At 35.1% G+C, this 25494-nt stretch overlaps 1 protein-coding gene across 1 annotated transcript in view; it reads right to left on the reverse strand.

The window, feature by feature from the left end:
* Window positions 1-25494, reverse strand: part of RIC-3 (RIC3 acetylcholine receptor chaperone) — a 109519-nt gene that overhangs the window by 27185 nt on the left and 56840 nt on the right. Inside the window, exons 4-12 of the mRNA XM_069332036.1 lie at window positions 23385-23534; window positions 21741-21948; window positions 20492-20545; window positions 15464-16244; window positions 15173-15319; window positions 13432-13532; window positions 10272-10292; window positions 6638-6795; window positions 5180-5719 (exon numbers count right to left, since the gene is read on the reverse strand). Coding sequence (XP_069188137.1) covers window positions 5180-5719; window positions 6638-6795; window positions 10272-10292; window positions 13432-13532; window positions 15173-15319; window positions 15464-16244; window positions 20492-20545; window positions 21741-21948; window positions 23385-23534 — 2160 coding nt within the window. The remainder of the gene's footprint in view (window positions 1-5179; window positions 5720-6637; window positions 6796-10271; window positions 10293-13431; window positions 13533-15172; window positions 15320-15463; window positions 16245-20491; window positions 20546-21740; window positions 21949-23384; window positions 23535-25494) is intronic.

Genomic DNA, 25494 nt, shown 5'->3' on the forward strand with positions numbered 1-25494 from the left:
GCGCTGGCGGACGACTGAGGGAGCCGGCTCCGGATGGAGGAAGACCCTCCCAGCGAGTGAGGACGCCGCCGCCAGGCGAGGTGGAGTATGGACCCGCCCAAAACGGGGGAGTCCACTCTCACTGTATGTAGAGAACAGATAGAGGTTTGAGGCAAGCATATTGTGTGGTTATTTTTGTTTATGTGTTAAAGGGGAACATTTTATTGGAACGTCGATGGGTTGCAGGTTTGTCTTTGGGGAAGAAGTTGCTGAGAACTTCGAAGCCAGCAGATGAAGTAATTGATGAGACTCCAAAGGTAGTGGAGCAGAGGACCTCGAGCTGTGAGGAGAAGCAGCAGTGAAGAGGAGTGTCACGTGCTTCTGTAGAGGTGGTGCAGCAGCCAAGAGAGCTGTGGAAGAACCTAACAGAAGGGTGAAGCACCGTAGTTGCACAAGGAAACTTCATGATAGCAGCCGGGAGGAGCTGCAGAGGATCCTGGTAGTGAAGCCTGGAAGAACCTAAGGATATTAGGGTTGTGAACTTCCAGAGGTGGAAGGGGAAGTTCTGGTGGATTACTAGTAGGGAGTTGATAGTGTTTGGTTGTCATTAGCGTGCAAGACGCAGTGAGAGGTGAGTGACTGTTGGCATTCTTGCGTCAAGGAGTTTTTTTATACTGAAGTATCAATGAACATTTATACTGATATATGTTATTGCATTCAAATGCTGATTTTCTATATATATATGTTATCTTGCTGATGGTGCAACAGTGTGTAGGCTTGATCAACTTGAGGAGGTTAATAGTATCAGGTGGTGAACCAGGAGATAGGATACCTTGATAAGCTGATAATAGAGTTCTGATGGTATTGGAGTGCAACCTGATTGTGATATTATAGAGTATAGGATTCATTATTATTATATGTGTGTATGTATCGTGTATGTGCTTTGTCCAGTAAATGTGTCACAATTTGCTGGTGTTTGCCCTTGTCCTAGTGAGGCTTCCCAGGAGGTAGTAAAGAAGGAGAGAGAGAGAGAGAGAAAGAACCATGAACCACTGCTGTGGACAGGGTAGGAGGTAATACTAGTAAGTCATAGGGGGATTGAGGAGATCATATCTCATAAGGAGAGAGTGGGGAGTCACAGCGGCTCGAGTGGGTGTGTGCACGTGACGACGAGGCTAAGTGTTGGAGCCGCATCCCCTGAACGTGTGACGTTGAGCCCCTCTCCAAGAGCCAGAAGCGCCAAGGGTGATCTCCTAGTATAAGCACTCTACCGAGTTGTGGGTTGGGTTGTCCGTAGAGGAAGATCAACGACGACTACACCAACCAACCCACAGTCTATAATAAAGTGTAGACCCTAAGTGACATGTTCAGGATGGAACTTTACATCTAGATTCAAAAGTTTTATTTCTTATTAAATTTAGTATCACTTTGAAAATTAGAGCAATGACATAACGAAAGAAATCTAATTAGGAACAGTTGACTAGGTCGATCTCGAACCCATTGTTGATGTGACGACTTATATTGAATTTTGTAACTAGCTCATCAAGATTGTAACTTGCTTAGCTAAATAAATTGTGGGGTTCAGTCCCTGAGCCCATTATGTGCCTCTGTAACCCTTTCCACTACCGCCCACAAGATGGGTATGGGGTGCATAATAAATGAACTAAACTAAACTGACTTCGTTCCCAACTCTAATCAGGGATCTCAGGTTTGATTCCTGGGTGGACAGAAATGGCTAGGAACGTTTCCTTTCACCTAATGTCTCTGTTCATCTAGTATTAAATAGGTACCCAGGAGTTAGGCAACTGTGGTGGGGTTATATTGTAGGGAGGGTCTGTAATTTGACCATGGAGGATCTCAATACTAAAGTATATATTTGTGTATATATATATACACAAGCTTCCTGTCCCAAAAATAAAACATATTAATTAATATTTCTTCTACCAGCTATGCCAAGTAGAAAAATTAATCAACATTGACTCTTTTGTATTTAGTATACTATAAATAAATAGCCATTTCTAAACAGCATATAATAATTAAGTTTATAGGTTCCATATTATCAAAATTCATATTTACACTCATATACCAAATACAGTACTGTCCCAGATATTATTACAAGGAGAATATATTTTAAAAGCATCCAAATGACATTAGGTACATTTGCACAAAAGGTTCTCATAATATGTTAATGATAATGATAATGTTTATTTAGGGGAAAAGGTCTGACTCCTGGAATTCCATATTTATCAAGAATTGCAAAAAACCACTATCACAGGCCCTCAACATCTTTTGGAGATGGAGCCTAGATACTGGTATTATCCAGTTTGCAACCTTGTTATACATATCCTTACAAGACCATACTGTAGTAGAGGAAAGTTATTAAAAATTATATGTACAGTATTATGTACAGTCATACAGTATATGTACAGTCTGCAAAAGCCTAAAAAAAAATCCTGTCTCATACTTTTTATAGCGATTGCATGTTTTTTCATCCCTTAATGCAGAGTCTAACCATTAGTACCATACAATGAAAGCAGTCACAGTTGATACAAGTCATTGGAGATATTTACAGCAGCTAATATATATTACTGCCCGCTTGCAACACAGTCTTGCCTGAAGATGTGTGCATACTGTAAGCCTTTGCATATTGCAATAATAATAATAATAACCTTCTTATCTTTCCATACTAATAACAGGCTTCACATATCTCAATCACATATTGCATTGTATGCACCAATATGTGAACATTATATTTTGATATCTGAAAATTTTTAAACATTTAGAAGATATGATTAATAGTATCCGTTATGCATAAGATGCAGAACAAACATGACAGACAAATGGAAAGAGCACATCACACTAAAAATACAAACTAAAAATGTATAATAAATTCATGCAGTGGCAAGAATAAGCAGCAAAGCACTAATGAGTGGAACCTTTTTATTGGTGGTGGCAGCAGCAGCAGCAGCAGACTCCATCACACTGTCCAGGCCTATCTGTGGAGAGAGGCAGCCAGTCAAGGGGACTGTGCTGAGGTCTCACAGTGCTGCCCAAAGACTGTTTCAAGGCTGCATTGGAATGCTTGCGAATACTCCGTGAAGGTGAGTTATGGGTTTATGGAATACTGGGTTTCTTAAGCCACACAGGGTTTCATATGAATGCTTTTCAGTGCTACATTGAGAATGTGCAATGTAAAGCATTCATAAGGACTCCAAAATTACAATGAGTGCTGCAGAAAACTTTAAGCTGTATTGAACTTCAAAGATGGGTTTTTATACCTAAAAATATTTATGTTCTCAATAGACAGTGTCAAGACTGACAATTTATAAGTCAAACATCAAATACTACACTAGTTAATATTTGCATGGACACCAAGGATTAGCTAATGGACATTATATATGAAAACCATTATAATGGCAATACTGAATGCCTAAGAATGATCAGAAACAGCAAGTGCTTGAGATGAATAAATTAAGACCCAATGCTTGTAGGGATCCCATATTGTACTTTATCCTTACTAAATAGTGATTATTAGTAGCAGCATCTACTTACCACAACCCCAATAATACATTAATTTAACAAAAGAATCAAAACAAGATGATCCTGATTTATTATTGATACATATTTATGTGTTGCACCAAAATGTTGCTTATACAATATACTGTATATTTACAACACAGTACATGTACTGCCAAATGGAAGCAGAGTAGGAATCCACCCAATTATGGGTTTAGAGTTTAAGAATACATTAATTTTGGGCCACAAAACCTTAGGAGCAAAACTCCAAAGTGGGTTAAAGCGCAGCCAAACATTCCTCCAGCAACCCCGATGGTGGTCAAGCACTACACCGTTTGGTGTGTTTACACTGCACAAAGTACATTTGCCTTATTACCTTTAACTACCTACTTTTCTTCTAGTAGTTGCTTGTTTTATTACACTTATACTTTATAGTAGTGTTTTATCTCAGTTTTGGTGTATGTCTCATGCAGTGAAGTAAACCAGATTTTGGTATTGTCTTCCTGTAGGCAAAAATGGGTTTTAGATGCCTAAGCTCACCTTCCTGAGGCACAGCTGGACTAGTGCTTAGCTTGGGGAGTTATTACAGGGGCTACTCACAGAAATAATAATCTTAAGATCTCCCCGAAATGCTGATTATGATCAGTGGCTTTATTAAATTAGTATGAATACCTGTACAGCACAAACACTTTATACTGTAATCATATTCCCGAATATGACTACAGTATACGAATATGACAATATGTGACTATTTAATATTACAATATATCGTTTTCTACTTGACCAAATAATTCTGAGTACCGTACACAAGATGAATTTTCCTATCACTGAAATATGCATAGATTTTGGAAAAAAATAATATCGACAAAAACTTTCGATAAGTTTTTCTAACTTTGTGTCTATTAAAAGGTTCACTCTTTCCTCTGCTAATAAGATAATAAGATATGGCCAAGATACTGTTCCTGATCCCTGCATATGCTGAAGACCTTAGTGGACCATGTGATTATTTCTTTTCCTTGGTTGTTTTAGTTAAGACTAATACAGTACCTCAAAAATTGTCTCATGTACATTGACATTTCAGGAGACCCTCCAGCTAGATGTCAGCATCAAGCTCACATTGGGAATTCTGGGCAAGTGCCAGTGCTGCCACCTACTGGTGAGTGGGTGGCTGTGTGTCTTTAAAATTTTTATGGTTGTATTTTTGACATGTTATTTTTGGCTGGATTGAGCTTTCTCTAGTATCTTCCTAGCCTCTTATCCCATCCCTTTGCAGGGATGTTTGAAAAGATCTCTACGACAACAGTTTCTGAATGTTGTCCTGCCTGACTACTTGTGAATCTTGTCTGTGACACAGAGGATTCTTACTTTATGGAGCAACTGTAATTGCTATGCCTTTCATATTGATTCAAAGCCTTATATTTTATTAAATTAACAAAAATATTATAAATTAACTTATATAAAGACACTGTATGTGCTCAGAAAAATTATATAAGAGTTCAATGCATTTCCATGTATTAGCTAACAGACCTAAGAGAAGTTGAGTTCATGTGGTCAATAACCAATGCTACAGTAAATATTATGCAAATTCAACATAAATAATGATGTATTTTATGTCCAATATGGCAATACTGAAGATTTTATGAATGCTTTATGAATAGCTTATGATAATGCAGGCAGCACTTACTGCTCTACTGGAGGGAGCTGGCACTTTGTTATTAGTGCAGGCAGAAGAGCAGGTACTTGAAGTCCTTTTACCCTTCCTTCTGGTGTGTCTGTTAGTGCTTGCAGGAATACTGGCTGTAGAGGAGGGGTTGTCAGGGTGCTTTTTGGAAGATGAGTTCATGTGGGATGCATGTGAGGAAGATACAGTATTGGTGGAGTGTGCAGATGAGTGACAGCAACTTGCATTCACAGTGACAGGGTTAGAAGCTATATTTGTATATGAATTCAGAGTGTTTTTTGAAACTGTAGAAATACTTTTGCTCATGTTTACAGCATTTTTTGCAGAAATATCTGTAAACCCAAGTGGTATGACACCATTTAGCAAGGGAGGCGAGAAAGAGTTTTGAGTTTTGTTAGTATGACCTGAAGAGGAAGTAGCTTCCGAAGACAAGACACTTTCTGACGTGCTAACAGTTGTCTGGCATTCTTTGAATGCTGTTTCACTTCTTTTTCTTTCCTCTTCTTCTTTCTCCATCTTTGCTAGCTCTTCTTCTTTTTTCTTCTGTCGTGTTTCAAGTTCATGAGAGAATTGGTCAAGCTCTGCCAATATGCCAGATATTGCAGTGGAAACTGACAGTAATTTTAATAGCCATTATGGGTTGTCACATTTATTTGTTTAGAAACGTGATGGTGATGCCAGTTTATACATGTGTAGCAGTGGTAAGGAATGTGGTGGTGGTGGTGGTGGTTGTGAGGAGTATAAATGTGTGTGGCAGTGGTAAGGAACATCGTGGTGGTGGATGAGGTGGCAGGGGTAAGGAGAAGGACAGTAGTGTTAGCATCTACTCAATAATGCACAAAAACATTACAAGTAAATCACAGAGACCAGTGGAAGATTTGCCATAATAATGTCAAAGTAAAGCATTTTGCATATTTTCATTAGAGAAAAATTCAACCAACCCTTATTTCTTAAAAATATGAATACCTCAAAAACAGACTGAATTAAAACAAAACTATATAATAACTTACAATATCTTCAATACCTCATATGGCAATAGAAGTGTACTAAACAATATAAACACTGTTATATTGTAGAAGAAAGTGGGTTACATTGTAGAAAAAATCTAACTATCGTAACTTGTCTGACTTCACAATGACAAATCTTCCTTGGTCTCCATTGTCATCTTAACCTTCACTGGGATCACTTTAGATAATAATTGGCTAGATAAATTTTTCCCACTATTATGGTCACTGAGAACATTTTAGTGAGTGTCCATCTGCATTTTGTCAAATGTAGAATATGTGTGTAGACTAACAATTCATCTACACAGCTTTAAATGAATTAAAAGCTTCCTGTTTACAAGCTTATTTCTTTTTTATTCAATGAAAGAAGTAAAATTGGACAACGTTGAGAGTTCCAACATTGTCATGATCCCAAGGAGAGTTAAGACTCCAAACCATCTTAATTCTAGGGCCTGACCTTGAGGATCTTTGCCTGGGCTTGTGCCTGGGAGAGAACCTCGGTGATCTTAGCGGCCGTCAGCTTGTCTGTCACTGAGCCCATCTGACACATGAGGCGCTCCATTGCCTTCTCCGTCTCCTCCAAGCGACGACGAAGGTGATCCAATTGTTCATCCTCTGTGGACCCTCATGCAAGTTATTTTTTTTTTAAGTCCTAATGTAATATTTTGAAAGACACTCATGATGAAAGTGGGCAAAGTGCTCAACAACTGCCACTCCATTTACTCATTGCTATATACACAAAAATATCTAATGTACAGTACTGTACTCATATACCCACAGCTGTGACCTGCAGGCAATTTGGTATTCAACATCCATATATTATTGTCTACATCAAATATATAAATTATGTACTATTTTTAATGTACAGTATCATCTCTGCATCCTTATTGTATTTAATACTTACCTGATCTTAATGTAAATATTTTCTTTATATTCATTTGAAACCATGCAAATAATAGGATACAGAGAGGAATGACACACTTCTTTCAGAACAGAATCTCAGTTGATCCACTCAGTTAAGGCTATGGGTCCACCCAAGTCACTGCTAGGCTACAACACTTTGGCCAACTTTTATCCCCACAAACACAATTAAAATTTCAGATTGACTAAGTCCCATTATACAGTGGAAAGTAGCACAGTTGAAGGATACCTCAGTCCACCACCACCAATAAAAACTGTTCACTAAGACTCTAAAGCACATGTCAAACCACTCAAAACCCCCCTTCAAAATTCTAATTATCATTTCAATCACAAAAATAGCCAGTATCATACTAAAAATACATAAATAGCAAACTACCCACTACACTGATTGCCAGGTATCAGTACAGTACTAGCTAGTACAACCACATCAAGAAAAGAGACTTAGTCCACACAAGTGTACTTTGGGAAGATGGTACCCATAAGGTAGGAACAGAGAGTAACCAAAGTGTCACTGAGAAAGGAGTGCTTCTTTCTCCTTAACACCTTATTGCTAAGCATGGCCCCATTAGTTGCTTCCCTCAGCCAACTATTCAAGGGTTAAAACTATGAAATGCCAAGAATGTAAACAGGATTTAGCCAAGGAAGCAGCAAGAACCAGATAGGGCACAGAGGCATTCACAGAGGGGTGGACTGGAGGCATCACTCAGACGACACCTGACTCAAGGCAACACACGTGTGATGGGTAGTCGCAAATCCAAAAGGTAACAGGAAACAGAGATGCAACAAACATGATAGGCACAGAGCTACAGCTGTAAAGCAAGCCCAAGGCACAAAGTATGGTGAATAGACAGATAAAACAAATCAAACCTGAAGGGCAATTGGGCCACAACATATAGCCCGATCTATGCCCAAAACGCTGTGTATTCGTGGCTTTAGGCATAGTATATTCTTGCCCTACTTAGAAATCCAATATTCTTCTTTTATCTCATTTTGTATGTATGTATTTTCCCTAAATAAATATTATTATTATTATTATTATTATTATTATTATTATTATTATTATTATTATTATAGCAAGGTACTCAGTCTTTACCAGGAAGGAAGACAACAACTAAGTGCTCAAATCATTCTTGAAATAAGATACCAAGGACTCCAGCCACTGCCGTTAAGCATGTAGTCCACCTGCCCTATTAGCGGAAGCAAGAGTCAACAAAAACTGCCAGAGGGGTAATGCTCTTAAGAGATGGGGCACATTTAGAACTGAGGAGAGAACAAAAGGTAAATGGGCAAACCACACAGGGTCTAAATGAAGACAAGGAGGCTGATAAAAAGCTGACCTGTGATTGAGAAATGGTGCAGAAGCATGGTTCACTAAATGCCCAAAAGAGAGAGGCTCTAAAAGAGGCAATCCATAAGAAGAGATTGTTTGGCATGACTAGCACAGCAAAGATGAAGGCAGCCACCTCATGCGAGCAGTGAAAAGACTTGTAAATGAGCAATCAGAAGATCTGCCACCTGCCTAATATACAGATGTAAGAAAATATGATGACACCATGTACCAGTAATTTCAAATGTTGATCATTTGAGTCAGATAAAAATATGGGAAAGGCATAGGTTGAGGAAAATGAGAGAGGAAGGCTGATATCCATGGCTAAACTAACCACATAGAAGCTAAAAAAAATGACATGATACATAAATCCCTTAAACTTGCCTAGCTCAGAGAGCAATATCTGGACTGGAGGAAATGGATTGTCTCCCACCAACTTCAGTCAACATGCATTGTATCCAATGCAAATACTTTCCTGCTGGGGAATGAAGCCACTTATACCAGAAACTAGCAGTTCCTTGCAGAGGTTAAAAGGTCACTCAGGTCCAGCCAAAGATCTTGCAAATCCAAAGAAAGAAGACCACATCCACATCCTACTCCACTGAAATGAGACAAAAATTAGAGGACATTGTGAGCTCATTTTATATTTCCATTGGAAATAAAAAATACATAGAGGCCATGGTTAGTGACCAATGCCACAACTGAAGAGAATGGCTTGAGTGTTCTCAGATTAAGCAGTGAACTACCAGCACACTGTTCAAGTGTAACCAAATTGCAAAGCCCCAGAACAAAAAGATATGCATTGAAGTGTTATCCAAACCATTGCCAGCATATGACTTGATAATGGTCCAAGATGGACCAAAACATTTTCATTTCTTCATTTTCTAATGTGTGGTTTGGTCATTAAACCATTGCCATCTTCTAAACATTGATGTGGATTCACATCAATGCTGGAGGCTAACATCCATGTCTAACATAAAAGTGATTGGAGACAAAGGCAAACTTGCAACAGCAAGGTCAGCGAACAGACTGTACAACAGACCAGGGGCCAGTGGGCCAAATGGAACCGAGCCCTAGAATCCAGATGAAGAATAAAACACTAAGCAGGAGAGTCTTCAAGTTCACCAAGGCATGCACTATACAATCTCTGAGTCAGCAAAGTGCCAACCACCAAACAAGGTGGTAGAGAAACTTCAGCTATGCACTCTGCAAGGGTATAACCACACAGATGAAGTTGAAGCAGCTGAACAGGCACTCAAGGTCTCGATAGGAAAGCCAGCACCTCCCAATGACTAGACACAGATAGGGAGTAAGCCAACTTAATGCAGCCTCCAAGAAGGAAAGGGAGGCAGAAGTCACCCTGCAAGAGAAGTGTATCAGCATGTACTCTTTAAACTGTGTACAGGTATTGAGAATAATGGAGAAGGAAAGAGTAGCTATGGAGTGAACAAAAACTGGTCACATTCACACTTAAGTAAAAATCCGAGATACTGTACATAAAACAGTGTTCCCAAGTTCACACATACTCACACTCACTCATTTTTTTTTTACTCTTAGTTGCAGTCAGTCTTATATACTGTATTTATAATTATTTCTTAAGATTTTTAATATTCATAATGTTATGGAAATTTCACAATAGAGTTCACCTCATGAATCTCCAATGGAACATATACTGAAAATGTCAGGGTTGTCTAGTGAGCTGATGGAAAGAACAAAATGTTTCATGCCAATTATTCTGATGCAGCAATATACTGCATATGAAAGAAGGTTCCTAAAAAATAAAAGATTTACAACATGTACAACTTTCTTTCTATCACAGAAAGAGATCATATGCTATACTTACTCTTGTCACATTCTGGCTTCCCTGCAGCATGGAAATAATTCAATAGATTAGGTAGAGTAAACTTCACTACACTAAATTTGTATATTGCTAAAAAAAAGTCTCAAAAGTGTGATACGACCCCAGATAATATAAACACTGATTATATCTGTAACATATATCCCATTCATATCTTCACATTCAGCTCATTTATATTAGACTATTAAAATTGTCTAAGATGATCTGTTGTGTGAGCAAATATTTAATACATTTTGTGAAAATGGTCCTAAATGCAATAATTTATTTGCTTCAAAATTAAAAAAAATAGCAGTGTACACACACATGATCTAAATAATGGTGATCAATCTATTTGTTCACATATTTATAAGTGTGCTACATATTTCATCCATGCAAGCTATATAATATATAATAGTGCACAAATACTATGATATGAAAGGAAATATCTGACATACCAGCGTGATGTAAGTCTTTAATTAATGTTGTTTACTTGATAATATTAATGAGCCTGACTTTCTTCCACTAACACAGCAGTAACTATCAGTGGAAGGGAAGGTAGTCAAGGACCCATGCACAGTGAAGGAATAATGATCACAAATAGTTATAGGAAACCATTAACATTAAAAATTTACACTTAATGAGTTGCCTTGTTTAAGATGAAGGCTGGAGTTAATTAGGAGTAAATGTTCAGTATATAATAACCTAAGTTAAAAAGTATTGTTCAGGAACAATATTTACTAATAATTTAGCATGATTAAATAATAACAAATATTATAAAGGAATGAATTATGAGTAATTTACAATGTTCCAATAAATTTGCATGTAAAATCCACATTGCCACATTAATTAAAAAAGTTTTGAAATATTTAACTTGATACTAAGAATTACAAATGAAAACAGTTGAAAAAATGCACTAAATATTTGGGGAACTAGCTAGAAATAGCTTTAATACAATTATATTTGAGCATCATATTGACTACAACAGGCAAAAGTAGGATTAGTTCACTCACACTAAGCACTGTATTTCACTACACTTTACATAAGTATTGCACTAGATAACTTAAATACTGTACTGTAGTCTTTGGCCGTCTAGATGAGTGTGCATCACCTGGTGGCCGTATGTGATTGTGTTTTCCAACTCAGGTAAATTCCCTCAAATGTTCTATAATCTTTTGGATTTTTTCCTTCTGGGGCCTTGTTAAAAAACAGCATTCAATTTAAACACTTCTTTCTGGTAGGTTTTTCAGTGGCTCACTGTTGCTACATCTTGGATAACACCATCGAAAATTATTCACACCAGGACCTTGTGAGTCTTAAAAACCAACCACAGACCAGAGGCCAAAACCTGGTCCCCTCACAGTGGCACAAGGAGAAGAGGGTTCAAGATCACTATAACCAAAGGAAATAGCCACCAGAAAGGTAAAATAAAAATAAAACCCTAGAAAAAGAAAATGGGAAATAAACCAAAACCAAAGTACAGTACTATAGGGTAGAATCAAACCAATACAAAAAAACAGACAATCCAGCAGGCACCTCGTTCTCTTTTTAGTATCAACCAACTGCCACCAGGTGACCAATCTCAGATGCAGACCACCAGCTGAGTCTGATAATGGTGTATGATTTATTTATTTATTTATTTATGCATATACAAGAAGGTACATTGGGATTGTGAAGATACATAATATGGTAATTACAATCTTGTAAAGCCACTAGTACACGCAGCGTTTCGGGCAGATGATTGGTCTGATAGCCAATCATACGTAATCTGATTGGTCCAGGGAGGGTGTTTTTCTGTCTAGGCCCTGGCTGAGTGGCCTTGGATTGCTTACCATTCAGATGGCTTTTCTTCATTTATTTTTTGTGTCTTCCTTCCAGTTCAGCTCTTGGTTTGGTTGTTTCCGGGTTGAGAGTTCTTTGCTGGGGAGTGTGTGGGCGGGGAAAAGGGGCTTTTCTCTCCTGTTTTTGCTGCTGGTGCCATTTTTTCATGACCTAGGTTGACTGATGTGAGTGGCTCCACTGGTGGAATTTCTTGCCTCAACAGCAGTGTCGAGTTATTGGCATTTCTTTTTGCCTGGTCTATTGTCGTGGGGTTTCCTGTGGGCTTTTTCAAGTTTACCTGAATTTACCTGAGGGCCACTATTTCTCTAGTGGCCTCAACAAAGAGAGGAAGCAAGCAGCTTATCAAAGAATCATCCCTTCCCCCACATTGTTCCTGAAAATTGTTTCCAACTGGATTTTGAATTAGGTATTGTCTTTGCATTTATGGCTTCAATGAGTAAGTGATTCCATGGGTTTTTAACCCTATGGGTGAAAAATCATCTAGTTTTCTGTCCTATATTATGGCTTACTGAACTTCAAGATGTTGCCTCTTGTAACTATAATAATAATAATAATAATAATAATAATAATAATAATAATAATAATAATAATAATAATAATAATAATAATAATAATAATAATAATAATAATAATTTGTATTCACAAGAAGGTACAATGGGTTGGTGAGATTACATAAGAGTTGTGTTTTTACATTCTTGCAAAACCACTAACACACATAGTGTTTCAGGCAGGTCCTTAATCTAACATATCAGGTAAGATGAAAAGGTACATTGTAGCAAAGTTTTATATCAACATATAACTACAATATAAATTGACGGAGGTGATTATACTGGCGAAGATATATGTCTTAAGTACTAATATTGGAGAACTGGGTAGTACAAGATACAGTGTGAGTTTGAAGCACAAGGAAGGAGACTATGAGGATAAACCTTAAATTAAGTGCAGTATTTTTTGTTTTTATTTCTTAATAAGGCATAGGTTGGACAATTTTTTAATTCGTTAGAGAAGTCCTTTTATTTGTATGAAATGTTTGCACAGATTTAGTTTGACTCTCAGGATATCAAAGATATATTTATTTATTTATTAGTATTTTAGATACTATTACATACGACCTTCAAAAAAGTGATCTGGATTAATATCCTCCAACTTGTTCAGTATTTTAAAGGTCTCGATGAGACCAGCAATGGTATAAGAGATAAACAGTAACACCCAAACCAACCAGGGTAAGTAACCCTATCATGGCAGGAGCAACATTAGTGATAGCAACACTTGCCATCTAAGGCAGGCAACCCTAGGCATATTTAGATCGAAACATACTGTTCCATACAGTCCACACAATAAGGGATGTGGAAGAATATATCCACATGAAAGAAAAAATACTCAAAATGGCCCCTGGAAGAAAATGTCCCAAGGATTGCATCCACGTATCTGAAAATTGGGACTCAAAAATCTAAAATGCGAACCAATGAAGAACTAGGATTAAGACTGATTGGGTGATTGTAAGACTGTGTGGTGACCTTGTGGCCTGCAGCTGAGGTTAGCCACCTGGGGGCAGTAGGATGATACTAGAATGAAAAGAGGTTGCCTGTTTTCTTTATTGTTTTGATGGTACCCTATGGTATACTTTCTACACTCAATAACCCAAACTATATGGGACCCACCTCTATTTGAGTTAGCCAAATTTTTACCTAGAAAGTCCAAAAATTAAAAAAATTAAATTGATTCAGATTTTCATTCACTAGAAATCTGTATACTGTCGATGATCCCAAGGATTAACGTCCCTGCAGCCTGGTCACTGACCAGGCCTCCTAGTTGGTGGTCTGGTCAACCAGGCTGTTGAATGTGGCTGCTACACAGCCTGATGTGTGAGTCACAGTCTGGTAACCTGAACTTTTAAACGAATTCAACAGTCAAAAACTCAAACTCGAATTTATTAGAATTTCCCATTTAAAAAGAAACCTCAGTAATCCAAATTTTTAATCAAGTTGAGCAGTCAAAAATTTGAACTCGAATTTATTATGATTACCCAAAGATTCGGGTTACTGGAATTTGAATTACTGAGTTCTTACAGTACTACTTTATTGCTTTTGTTTATGCTTTTCCCTTTTAGTTTTCTAAGGGACTTATTTTTTTTTACCTAGCTATTGTTTGTTAAAGGTCACCCTACCTTTCTGATGGCTATTTCCTTTGGTCAGAGTGATCTTGAAGCATCTGCTTCTTGTGCCTCTGTCTGGGGACGAGGTTTTGGCCTCTGGTCTCCAGTAGGATTTTTAAAGACTCACAAGGGCCTGGTGTGAATTGAATTGGTTGGAGTTATTCAGGATGTAGCAACAACGAGCCAATGACAAAAGTCAGTCCCAGAAAAGGGCACTGTGTAATAAGAAGCATCTCTTTCTAAACAGGCCCTAAGTCACTCCCATTCTTGCCCCTTGCAGTCTTGGCTTCCTGTGCATGCTTGGCTTCCTGTGCATGCTTGGCTGTCCTGATGATTCAAACTTGCTCTTGGAAGGGGATATTAAGAGCCTTGATTCTGTTATTTAGTCTTATAGTAAGCAGTTACATTAGTGGCAAATCATATTTCTCCTCACTCTATCCTTCCCTACTACGAGACAAGACCATATGAAAAGTTTCTTGTCGCAGTAGATCAATAAAGTTTGGCATGAGCAGTGTGGGTGAATGCTGGCTCTGGGTTAAGGAATGGCCTAGGTGCCACTTAACATGGAACACTTCATATAAATCCACACCTTAAATGTGTTGTACTGTATTGACTAACGCATTTGTTTACTTGTTGTTTCATGATAAATTTACTTAGCGAGAACTGTTGCTCGTCAGATATGTTTTTTATATTTATTTAGTCATTAAAAATCAATTGTGTTTTGTAACAAATCTGATATGTATTTACAAACATTAAATTTATATTGGTACAGAAAATAGCTACAAAATAATGAATAAAGTGATGTTTTGTGCAAGTACATTCTCGGAAAGCTGCTTGCATGAGCATTGTTACTGTGTATGGTCAACCTGCACACTGCTCTTTTAGCACTAAATACCCATTGTGTACACATTACCCTGTCACTCCTGAAGCAGCAATGGAGAAACACTGAAGGCCTTTTTTTTTGCAAAAAGGTGTTTCTTTTACAGCGTATTTACTACTTAATTGTGGAATGTTTGCAGAAAATTGTATATCTAAATATAGGTATGATGGAAGCTTGAATCTACAAGACCAAGTGACAATACATAATAGAAAATTAAACAGTACTGATGTACTTCATGTGCTGTACAGTAATCTCATCAATATTAATTTTAGTTACTTGAAGCGAAACATTTGCTCTAAGCATCCTCTCCCTAGCATAAGTTACCCAAAATAAATTCCAATTGTAAGCAATAAGACATCTAAAAAATCACCTTTCTCATTTTCATTGTTTCCACCTGTAAGTGCAATATGAGCCTCTCCATGACTACTACACACAGATGTGTTAACATTTATTTTTTCCTCTGTATTATAGTCCATGCTCTTCTCAAGGGATTCTGACCGAGAGCTGCAAGGCCTACTTATTGTCTGTTCTGAACGTCTTTTGTTTATCATTAATCTCTTTCCACACAAGGGTTGTGTAGGGCTATCTATCCTTAAATCATCATGACAGCACTGTACTTTTTCCTGGGAAGGATGCTGATGACCACTGAGCTCTGGTGCATGTTGTGTATTACAGAGGTGGTCTCTAGCCACCAAGCAGAGTTCTTCAAGTCCTTCACCATTCAAACTGCTCTTTGTATCATATATTTCTAATACATTCCTTAACTCTTGAAAAAATTGATTACTGTACATATAATTTATGTCTTCTTCTGTGAAGGAACGTTTAAGCATTGGCTCATTGCATACCCACTTCTTTAGGGCTAGTCCATGACAACTTCTACATTGAGATTTCTCCTTTGTTTTTAACCTTTGATTCTGTAATTGACTTTTGCTCTTGCGTTTACATTGTTGTTGAGTGTTCATGTACAAACCCTCTATTAATCGATCACGATAAGTCTCCCGGGCCGATTCATCAACTGTAGTACCTCCAATTAATACATTAATAGCTTCATCATCTGATTCATCATCTATTTGGCTTAAAAAACCCTCTGGTAGATACCACTCACCTATAGCATGGGAAAACAAAATAGCAATGATATATATTTAAACAAAAAATACAATTTACCTTAACAATCTTCAATATTTTTCCAATTACTGTATACAGTACTGTATTACAAGACTGTCACTAACAAAAAATTATAGCTTTAGAATAAAACTTTGTTTATTCTTTTGACTTTTCCTAATTCAGTATATTCCTTAGCAATATATGCACTTTAGAAATGTATGAACAGTAAAGCAAAGTTATTATCAACCAAATATTGTAACATTGTCTGCATACAAATACAGTACAGGAAATTAACATTTTTGCATATTTTATACTAGAAACAATAAATTCATATTAGTATAGAAGATAACTACAAAATAATGAATAACATGATGTTAGGTGCACGTACACTTCATTTAGAAAGATAAATGAAGGATGAAATATTGGTATAGTGTCCAGCAATTGAGGAAATGAATATCAGTGATTATGAATAAAGATAAATGATAATTAAAGACTCTCAGTCTGATAGACAATCAATAAATATTAAAAGAAAAGTCAACTTTCTCAAAGGAAGTCTAACAAGTAATAAGGTGTGACAAGACAAACTGGTAAGCTAACTGTAATAAGATTCATGATAGAAAGTATAATACAGTGTCAAAGAAATATATTAGGTATGTTGAACATGTGCTTTTAAAAATTATAGAAGGATAAAATGTATTAACAAAACACAGAAAAGTATGATAATCCAACCTCCAGATATCTGATATATTCTGACATGATTTCTCTATGAGAAACCTAACTTTGCAACTGTCTTCTCACTGATACATGAATCTCCCATGGAGATCACATTGTATCTATGTTTATTATTTATCTTATTTATTTATTTATTTATTTATTTATTTATTTATTTATTTATTTATTTACAAGAAAGACCATTGAGTCTGTAAGAGTACATAACAATGGTGTTCTTATATTCTTGCAAAGCCACTAACACGCATAACATTTCAGGCAAAAACACTATGACATGCCATGTCATGGGCAGAAATGGAATGCCATTTAGTTGGCATATGCTCATTTTAGAGAAATTTGTTGTAATTATTGTACACTCCCTACACTGCCAGTGGCTTTTATCTATGATTATTTACCAACTATTTTGATATGTTGCTGGCACTGCTAATAACACTTCAGGTAAGGCACTAGAAAGAAATCCAAAGAAGAGGAAGCACATAGGAGTTAAGAAACACAAACCAATACAGTGGTTCAAAGTTAAAGAAGATAAAGTGAGGGCAGGTAATATGACAGTGGATGGAGCTGCTGGTGGAAGGAAAGGGAACTATCAGGGGAAAGTGCCAAGCTATTACAACTATATAGCACTTAGAAGGGGTCAGGATAAGAATTTGGGATGGAACGGGGAGGGGGGGGGGGAGAAGAAATGGTGCCCAACCACTTGGATGGTCGGGAATTGAACGCCGAGCTGCATGAAGCGAGACCGCCGCTCTACCGTCCAGCCCAAGTGGTTGACAGTGGATGGAGGAGAGGACCTAGTACTTCACCCAGTCAGACAGAACTAACCCTACATATTTCTGATGAAAAGCAGGCACAAAATCAAAGTAACAATGTACAAAATAATAGTGTGCAGAATGCATAAGGAATCTCTCAGCCCCATAAGACAATGTCAGAAGTTTAAATCACTTCTACATATATGCCAGAAATCTGGTAAATAAATATATATTATAATTATCTAAGTGTAATTACCCAAATGAAGTTACAGGATGAGAGCTACACTCATGGTGTCCCATCTTCCCAGTACTCTTTGTCATATAACGCGTTGAAACTACTGACGACTTTGGCATCCACCACCTTCTCACTTAACTTGATCTAACCATCTTTCCCTCTGCATAAGTAAGCTTTCTCATATTTTTTTGGCAGCTTTGTTTCCTTAGTTTGAACCTGTGGGTCTCTTGTTCTTGAAGTTGCAGTTTTAACAGTTTTAATGAAGTTGCATTTTTCTTTGTAAATTTTGTCAATTAAGTTACTATTTTGTACGTAGTGATCATATTCCCTCTTTTTTTCTATCTTCTAGCTTTGGTATATTTAACACCACTAACCTCTCTTCATAGTTCTTGCTAGAAGTCAGTTCTGGAAGCCATTTAGTTGCAAGTCTTTGCACCTTTTCTAGTTTAATGATGTGCTTCTTGAGATATGGGCACCATACAACTGCTGCATATTCCAACTTTTTTTCCCAAAGATCATGAATAATTTCTTTAATATTTAGCCATCCACTTTGATTCTAAAGTGATTCTAATGTGATTTTAAAGTTGGAAAGTGTAACATACGCTCCTTGCATAATGTTCTTTATGTGATCCTCAGGTGACAGTTTTTTTTATTCACAACCACCTCTAGATCTCTTTCTTTATCAGAATTCTTTAAAGCTTTATCACATAATTTGTAGGTTGAGTGTGGGTTATTTTCTCCTATTCCACATACCATAATGTGCCATTTATTCACAATAAATTTCATTTGCCAAGTCTTGCTCCACACACTTTTGTCTAGGTCTTCTTGAAGGGCATGACAATCGTCTAAGTTTCTCATCTTCTCTAGTATTTTAGCATCATCAGCAAACATGCTAATATAATTCTGTATTACTCCTGGTAGATCATTTATGGAGATAATGGACATTACTAGATGGGGTACCCAGTGATGCCCATGTGCACCTGATACTTAGGTCACTCTCCTACACACCAGCAAGATGATGATCAACTTGACAAGTCAGGAGAAGCGTTGAATATAAACCACCAAGAATGGAGCAGAACTAGTCCAACTCCAGTAGTGGTTCAGTGACAAATGCCCTGTATACACTTTGGATCTTCTTTTAACACCATTGACATTCACCAGCAATACTGTAACACCCAATGAGTCTAGTTCCTACTCTCACAAGATGCTACAGCCTCAGCCAGATTCGGTGTATATTCGAGCTATCCGCTCTCGTGCCATATTTGAGCTCTCTACCACCTGCCTCGCATAAGCTCTCTGCTCTAGACCTCGTCTCAACTATCACGACATGTCATTACATTTCTAACAACCGACTGCTGTAACCAAAACTATATTAAATAAACATAAAAAACCACTAATCTCTTTGAATGTTGTCACCCAAATCCACATACATTACAAAGAAAATATAATGTGAAAAGAAGATCCTAAATTTTTTAAATGTTTTTCCAGTGCAGCATCTTTAGCAGAAACTGGAATGGGTATATAGTAGGCCACATCAGACCTACTGTGTACCCAGTCTCTGCTATTCCTGTTCAATGACAAGTTGAATAACACGAGGTCTCGTCTCTGCACCTAGTGTTTTTCTATGTCTTGTTCAATGTCTACTCTGTGCCCTGGAGCTTCTGCTGTAAGTACTGTTGTGAGAAAGGACTTTTGGAGAAATAGACAGAGAATGCTATATTTGATGTGATGCAGGACAGTATACAAGTGATAAAAAAAAAGAAACAAAAGCAGTAAAGTAATATTATAAGGAAAGCAACAGGGAAATATATTTTATATTAAATGTGCTATTCATTTTATATTGCACATTTAGGTCATAGCCATATTTGAATTAGAATACATTATGTAAATGTATACTGTCTGTATACAATTAGCACATATTTTGTATACCTTTGTATTAGGAATCATTAAAACACACTCAGGTAAGCTCTACAGATTCTAAGATAAGGGGATTTATCAAGCGATTATCAATCCCGTACTAGTATTTAGTATAGTTCTTTTATTTATTTTTATAAATAGTTTATAATTTTATTTTATAAATCGTTTATAAATAGTTATAATAGTTTTATAGTTTACTTTTATTTATTATTTTATTATTACCTGCCTGAAACGCTTTGCGTAATAGTGGCTTTAGGCATTGTATGTACTAGCTCTATCTATAAAGCCAACAAACTTTGTAAAATCTCTTTATGTATGTACCTTACCTAAATAAAAATTATTATTATTATTTATAGCAATTAATTGCCTGTTAAATTTAATTTACTGACTACAGTTGACAGCTTTATTTAAGATTCATATTATATTTTTGTATTGCCATATATTAAATGGATTACTATATATTTACAAATATAAAAAACTGTTTTAAAATTTATCATTATCGATTTAATTATACATCAAATTATATGTGTGAACACTGAACAGTACAGGAGTGAATGGAGCAGCTCACAGTGATGTACGAAGGAAACAACTCTGGGAAAATATTGCCAGAGAACCTACCCAGTTTCTTGCCCTTTGTGTCCATCTTGTTCTGAGATTTCCATCCTTTACCAGCTTGAGCAGCAGAATTAACAGTGACATGTTAGTGAGAGGAGAGAAGCAACACTAGCCATGCTGCTAAAATGCAATAATACTCTGTCCACAGAGTATATTTTAGTACATTAAATTTATGGTTCAACCACCCCTTGATAATACAATATACAAACTCCACAAACTATAATCAGTAACTCTCAAGAAACTTAACATTTTACAGATGCAGTAGAAGAAACCTGGCATTTTATGATGTATTGAATTGATTTTGGGACCTGGGGATGTATTATAATTTTTGTGTGTAATTTCCTCAAACGTTACAACATATAAAATAGGCTCTTTGATGTGTGAAATGAAAAGGCACTTTAAATAGCAGAGCTCCTGTTACTTAAAGGCACACTAATAACACGATGACCAATGAAATGAACGATATTTCACTTAGAAACTACATAAGGCAGAGTATAACATTCATCTTGAACAGTTTATTGTACCACATAAAAAAAACCCACTAATAGACTCTTAACTTTCAGCATCTTGGATGTGAGCTGTTCAATTTGTAAATTTATGAAAGGTGCTAAGATATATGTTGTAGGTCTAAGTTAAGTATTGTAGGTCTATATACACACATCCATTGTAATCTCTGTCAAAGATATTATACACAAAATCAGTCATACTTGTACACAACCGAAGTTAAATTTGTATACCTTATCAACAGATGAATTTTTCTGTTCCATGAGGCACCTTTAATATTGGGATTTATCACCACAGTCAAGTTCTACCTTAACATAATGCTCAGTGTTACATCACTTAAATTCAATTTATCTAAATGTGTGAGTTCAAATGAATACATTCGCTTTAATACAATTTTAATTTTTGACTCAAAATTTGAACCTAAACATCGAGGACAACTATTCTCTTACAGTGTTCATAGTTCTTTAGTTTATTTATTAAATATCTATGCAGTATTATAATTTATTTTACTATAATGTTTGCGAATATCTTAACAACTGTAATTCTTTGACTGAAATATAGTATACAGCCATTATGAACCTACACATCAAGGTTACCTGTGCTGATTACTGTATATTGTGGCCGTGCTGCAATTATTTTCCAATTAAATCTTCATTACTCCTCATCATACTGTAATTTACACCTTAAACCTCTTGTTTCTACAGGTACAGGAAAATTTTAATATTTGAACCAAAGCAATTCCACTTACCAATTTTAGCCTCTGCCTGTTGGTCTGGCTGGTACTTCCTCCGTGAACGTGACTCTTCCCGCTGCTGTCTTCTAAACTGATCCTTCGTGGACACATCAGCATTATCCAGGTATTCCTCAGCAAAGACGTACTTTCGATATTCGGGGTCCAAACCGAAGTCCTTCAGCTTGGGTGTCTTGTCATCCTCCTGACCCTTCTTGAACAACACCTACACATAGAAATATGAAGAAGAGACACAGTTACAGAATCATGAGAGATCCTCAGCATGTTTACACTAAAGAAAGATGATGGCACGACAGTGAGAGATATGCAGCCTTCACTGAAGTATGATGATGGCACAACAGTGAAAGATGCTCTGAATCTCTACACTGAAGTATGATGATGACACGACAGTGAAAGATGCTCAGCACTACACTGAATTATGATGAAGGCATAACAGTTGTGTGCTATATGTTTGTGTTAAGTCCGCATAAAAATATGCTCTTTTTAAATAATATATTTTTTTAGAATGAAAAACATATAGACAGAATGCCAGTTTCATGTGTAAAGTAAGAGTACGTACAGACTTTGTCGAAAGAAAAGAGATCTTAACTAAGCAATATATTACAGTAAAGAGACTTTTAGCAAGATATTACAGTGACGAGACTTTTTAGCAAGATATTACAGTGACGAGACTTTTAGCAAGATATTACAGTGCCGAGACTTTTAGCAAGATATTACAGTACAGTAATGAGACTTTTAACAAGATATTACAGTGATGAGACTTTTAGCAAGATATTACAGTGATGAGACTTTTAGCAAGATATTACAGTGATGAGACTTTTAGCAAGATATTACAGTGATGAGACTTTTAGCAAGATATTACAGTGATGAGACTTTTAGCAAGATATTACAGTGATGAGACTTTTAGCAAGATATTACAGTGACGAGACTTTAGCAAGATATTACAGTGACAAAACTTTTAGCAAGATATTACAGTGAAGAGACTCTTAACTTAGCAAGATATTACAGTGACAAAACTTTTAGCAAGATATTACAGTGAAGAGACTTTTAGCAAGATATTACAGTGAAGAGACTCTTAACTTAGCAAGATATTACATTAATTAATTAAGAGATCATAAGTGGGGGGGTCTCTTGAGTAAAGAGGATCTAAAAAATGCTAATTAACAAGAAACAGGGAGACAAATAATATATTAAAGGAGAAAAAATAAACGGTAAACGTTTGAATCAATAGATCCATAGTAGTCCATGCCTATCATTATTCAGTATCACCTTTATACTGTTTATCATTTAATAATTTCTATAATATCTCACATGTGTTAGCTTACTTCTTGTTTACTATTAAATGTTTACCCCCCCTTAGACCTATAAACAATTTTAGTTGAATTATTCAAAGTTTTGTCTGAAATGTTTTGCATATTAGCAGCTTTATTTAATATCCAATCTTTGTCTCTTCAAATGTATCTCTGAATTATGTTTTTGTTTCCATATTTCATGAATAAAATATTAATATTATTATTATTATTAAAGGATGAGAAATAAACAAATTAAAAATATTTGTTAGGTCACCTAATTAAAAAGAAAGCTATCTAGTTAATAAATACAACAGAAATGATTTTTGAAAACTACTATTGTCTCACTAACCTTCATTATGGTGTAGACAAAGAAGACAACAATGCCCACAGTGTAGAGAGGCATGATGATACCCATTGCCCCAGACCCCTTGCCCTGGGGCGGAGGAATAATGCCCCCAGCACCACCCATGGGTGGACGTACCCCAGGCATTGGACCTGGCTGGATTGAGAAAAAGAGGAGGGCATTAAAAAAATATATATATATATATATATATATATATATATATATATATATATATATATATATATATATATATATATATATATATATATATATATATATATATATATATATATATATATATATATATATATATATATATATATATATATATATATATATATATATATATATATATATATATATATATATATATATATATATATATATATATATATATATATATATATATATATATATATATATATATATATATATATATATATATATATATATATATATATATATATATATATATATATATATATATATATATATATATATATATATATATATATATATATATTATATATATATATATATATATATATATATATATATATATATATATATATATATATATATATATATATATATATATATATATATATATATATATATATATATATATATATATATATATATATATATATATATATATATATATATATATATATATATATATATATATATATATATATATATATATATATATATATATATATATATATATATATATATATATGTCGTACCTAGTAGCCAGAACTCACTTCTCAGCCTACTATTCAAGGCCCGATTTGCCTAATAAGCCAAGTTTTCCTGAATTAATATATTTACTATAATTTTTTTCTTATGAAATGATAAAGCAACCCTTTTCTCTATGTATGAGGTCAATTTTTTTTTATTGGAGTTAAAATTAACGTAGATATATGACCGAACCTAACCAACCCTACCTAACCTAACCTAACCTAACCTATATTTATAGGTAAGGTTAGGTTAGGTAGCCAAAAAAAGCTAGGTTAGGTTAGGTTAGGTAGGTTAGGTAGACGAAAAAACATTAATTCATGAAAACTTGGCTTATTAGGCAAATTGGGCCTTGCATAGTAGGCTGAGAAGTGCGTTCTGGCTACTAGGTACGACATATATATATATATATATATATATATATATATATATATATATATATATATATATATATATATATATATATATATATATATATATATATATATATATATATATATATAATATATATATATATAATATATATATATATATATATATATATATATATATATATATATATATATATATAATATATATATATATATATATATATATATATATATATATATATATATATATATAATATATATATATATATATATAATATATATATATATATATATATATATATTATATATATATATATTATATATATATATATATGTCGTACCTAGTAGCCAGAACGCACCTCTCAGCCTACTATGCAAGGCCCGATTTGCCTAATAAGCCAAGTTTTCATGAATTAATTGTTTTTGGACGACCTAACCAACCTAACCTAACCTAACCTAACATTTTTGGCTACCTAACCTAACCTAACCTATAAAGATAGGTTAGGTTAGGTTAGGTAGGGTTGGTTAGGTTCGGTCATATATCTACATTAATTTTAACTACAATAAAAAATAATTGACTTCATACATAATGAAATGGGTAGGTTTATCTTTTCATAAGAAAAAAATTAGAGAAAATATATTAATTCAGGAAAACTTGGCTTATTAGGCAAATTTGGCCTTGCATAGTAGGCTGACAAGTGCGTTCTGGCTACTAAGTACGACATATATATATATATATATATATATATATATATTATATATATATATATATATATATGTCGTACCTAGTAGCCAGAACTCACTTCTCAGCCTACTATTCAAGGCCCGATTTGCCTAATAAGCCAAGTTTTCCTGAATTAATATATTTACTATAATTTTTTTCTTATGAAATGATAAAGCAACCCTTTTCTCTATGTATGAGGTCAATTTTTTTTTATTGGAGTTAAAATTAACGTAGATATATGACCGAACCTAACCAACCCTACCTAACCTAACCTAACCTA

This window comes from Procambarus clarkii, chromosome 27, assembly GCF_040958095.1.
Source record: "Procambarus clarkii isolate CNS0578487 chromosome 27, FALCON_Pclarkii_2.0, whole genome shotgun sequence".
In the NCBI taxonomy this organism is placed as follows: domain Eukaryota; kingdom Metazoa; phylum Arthropoda; class Malacostraca; order Decapoda; family Cambaridae; genus Procambarus; species Procambarus clarkii.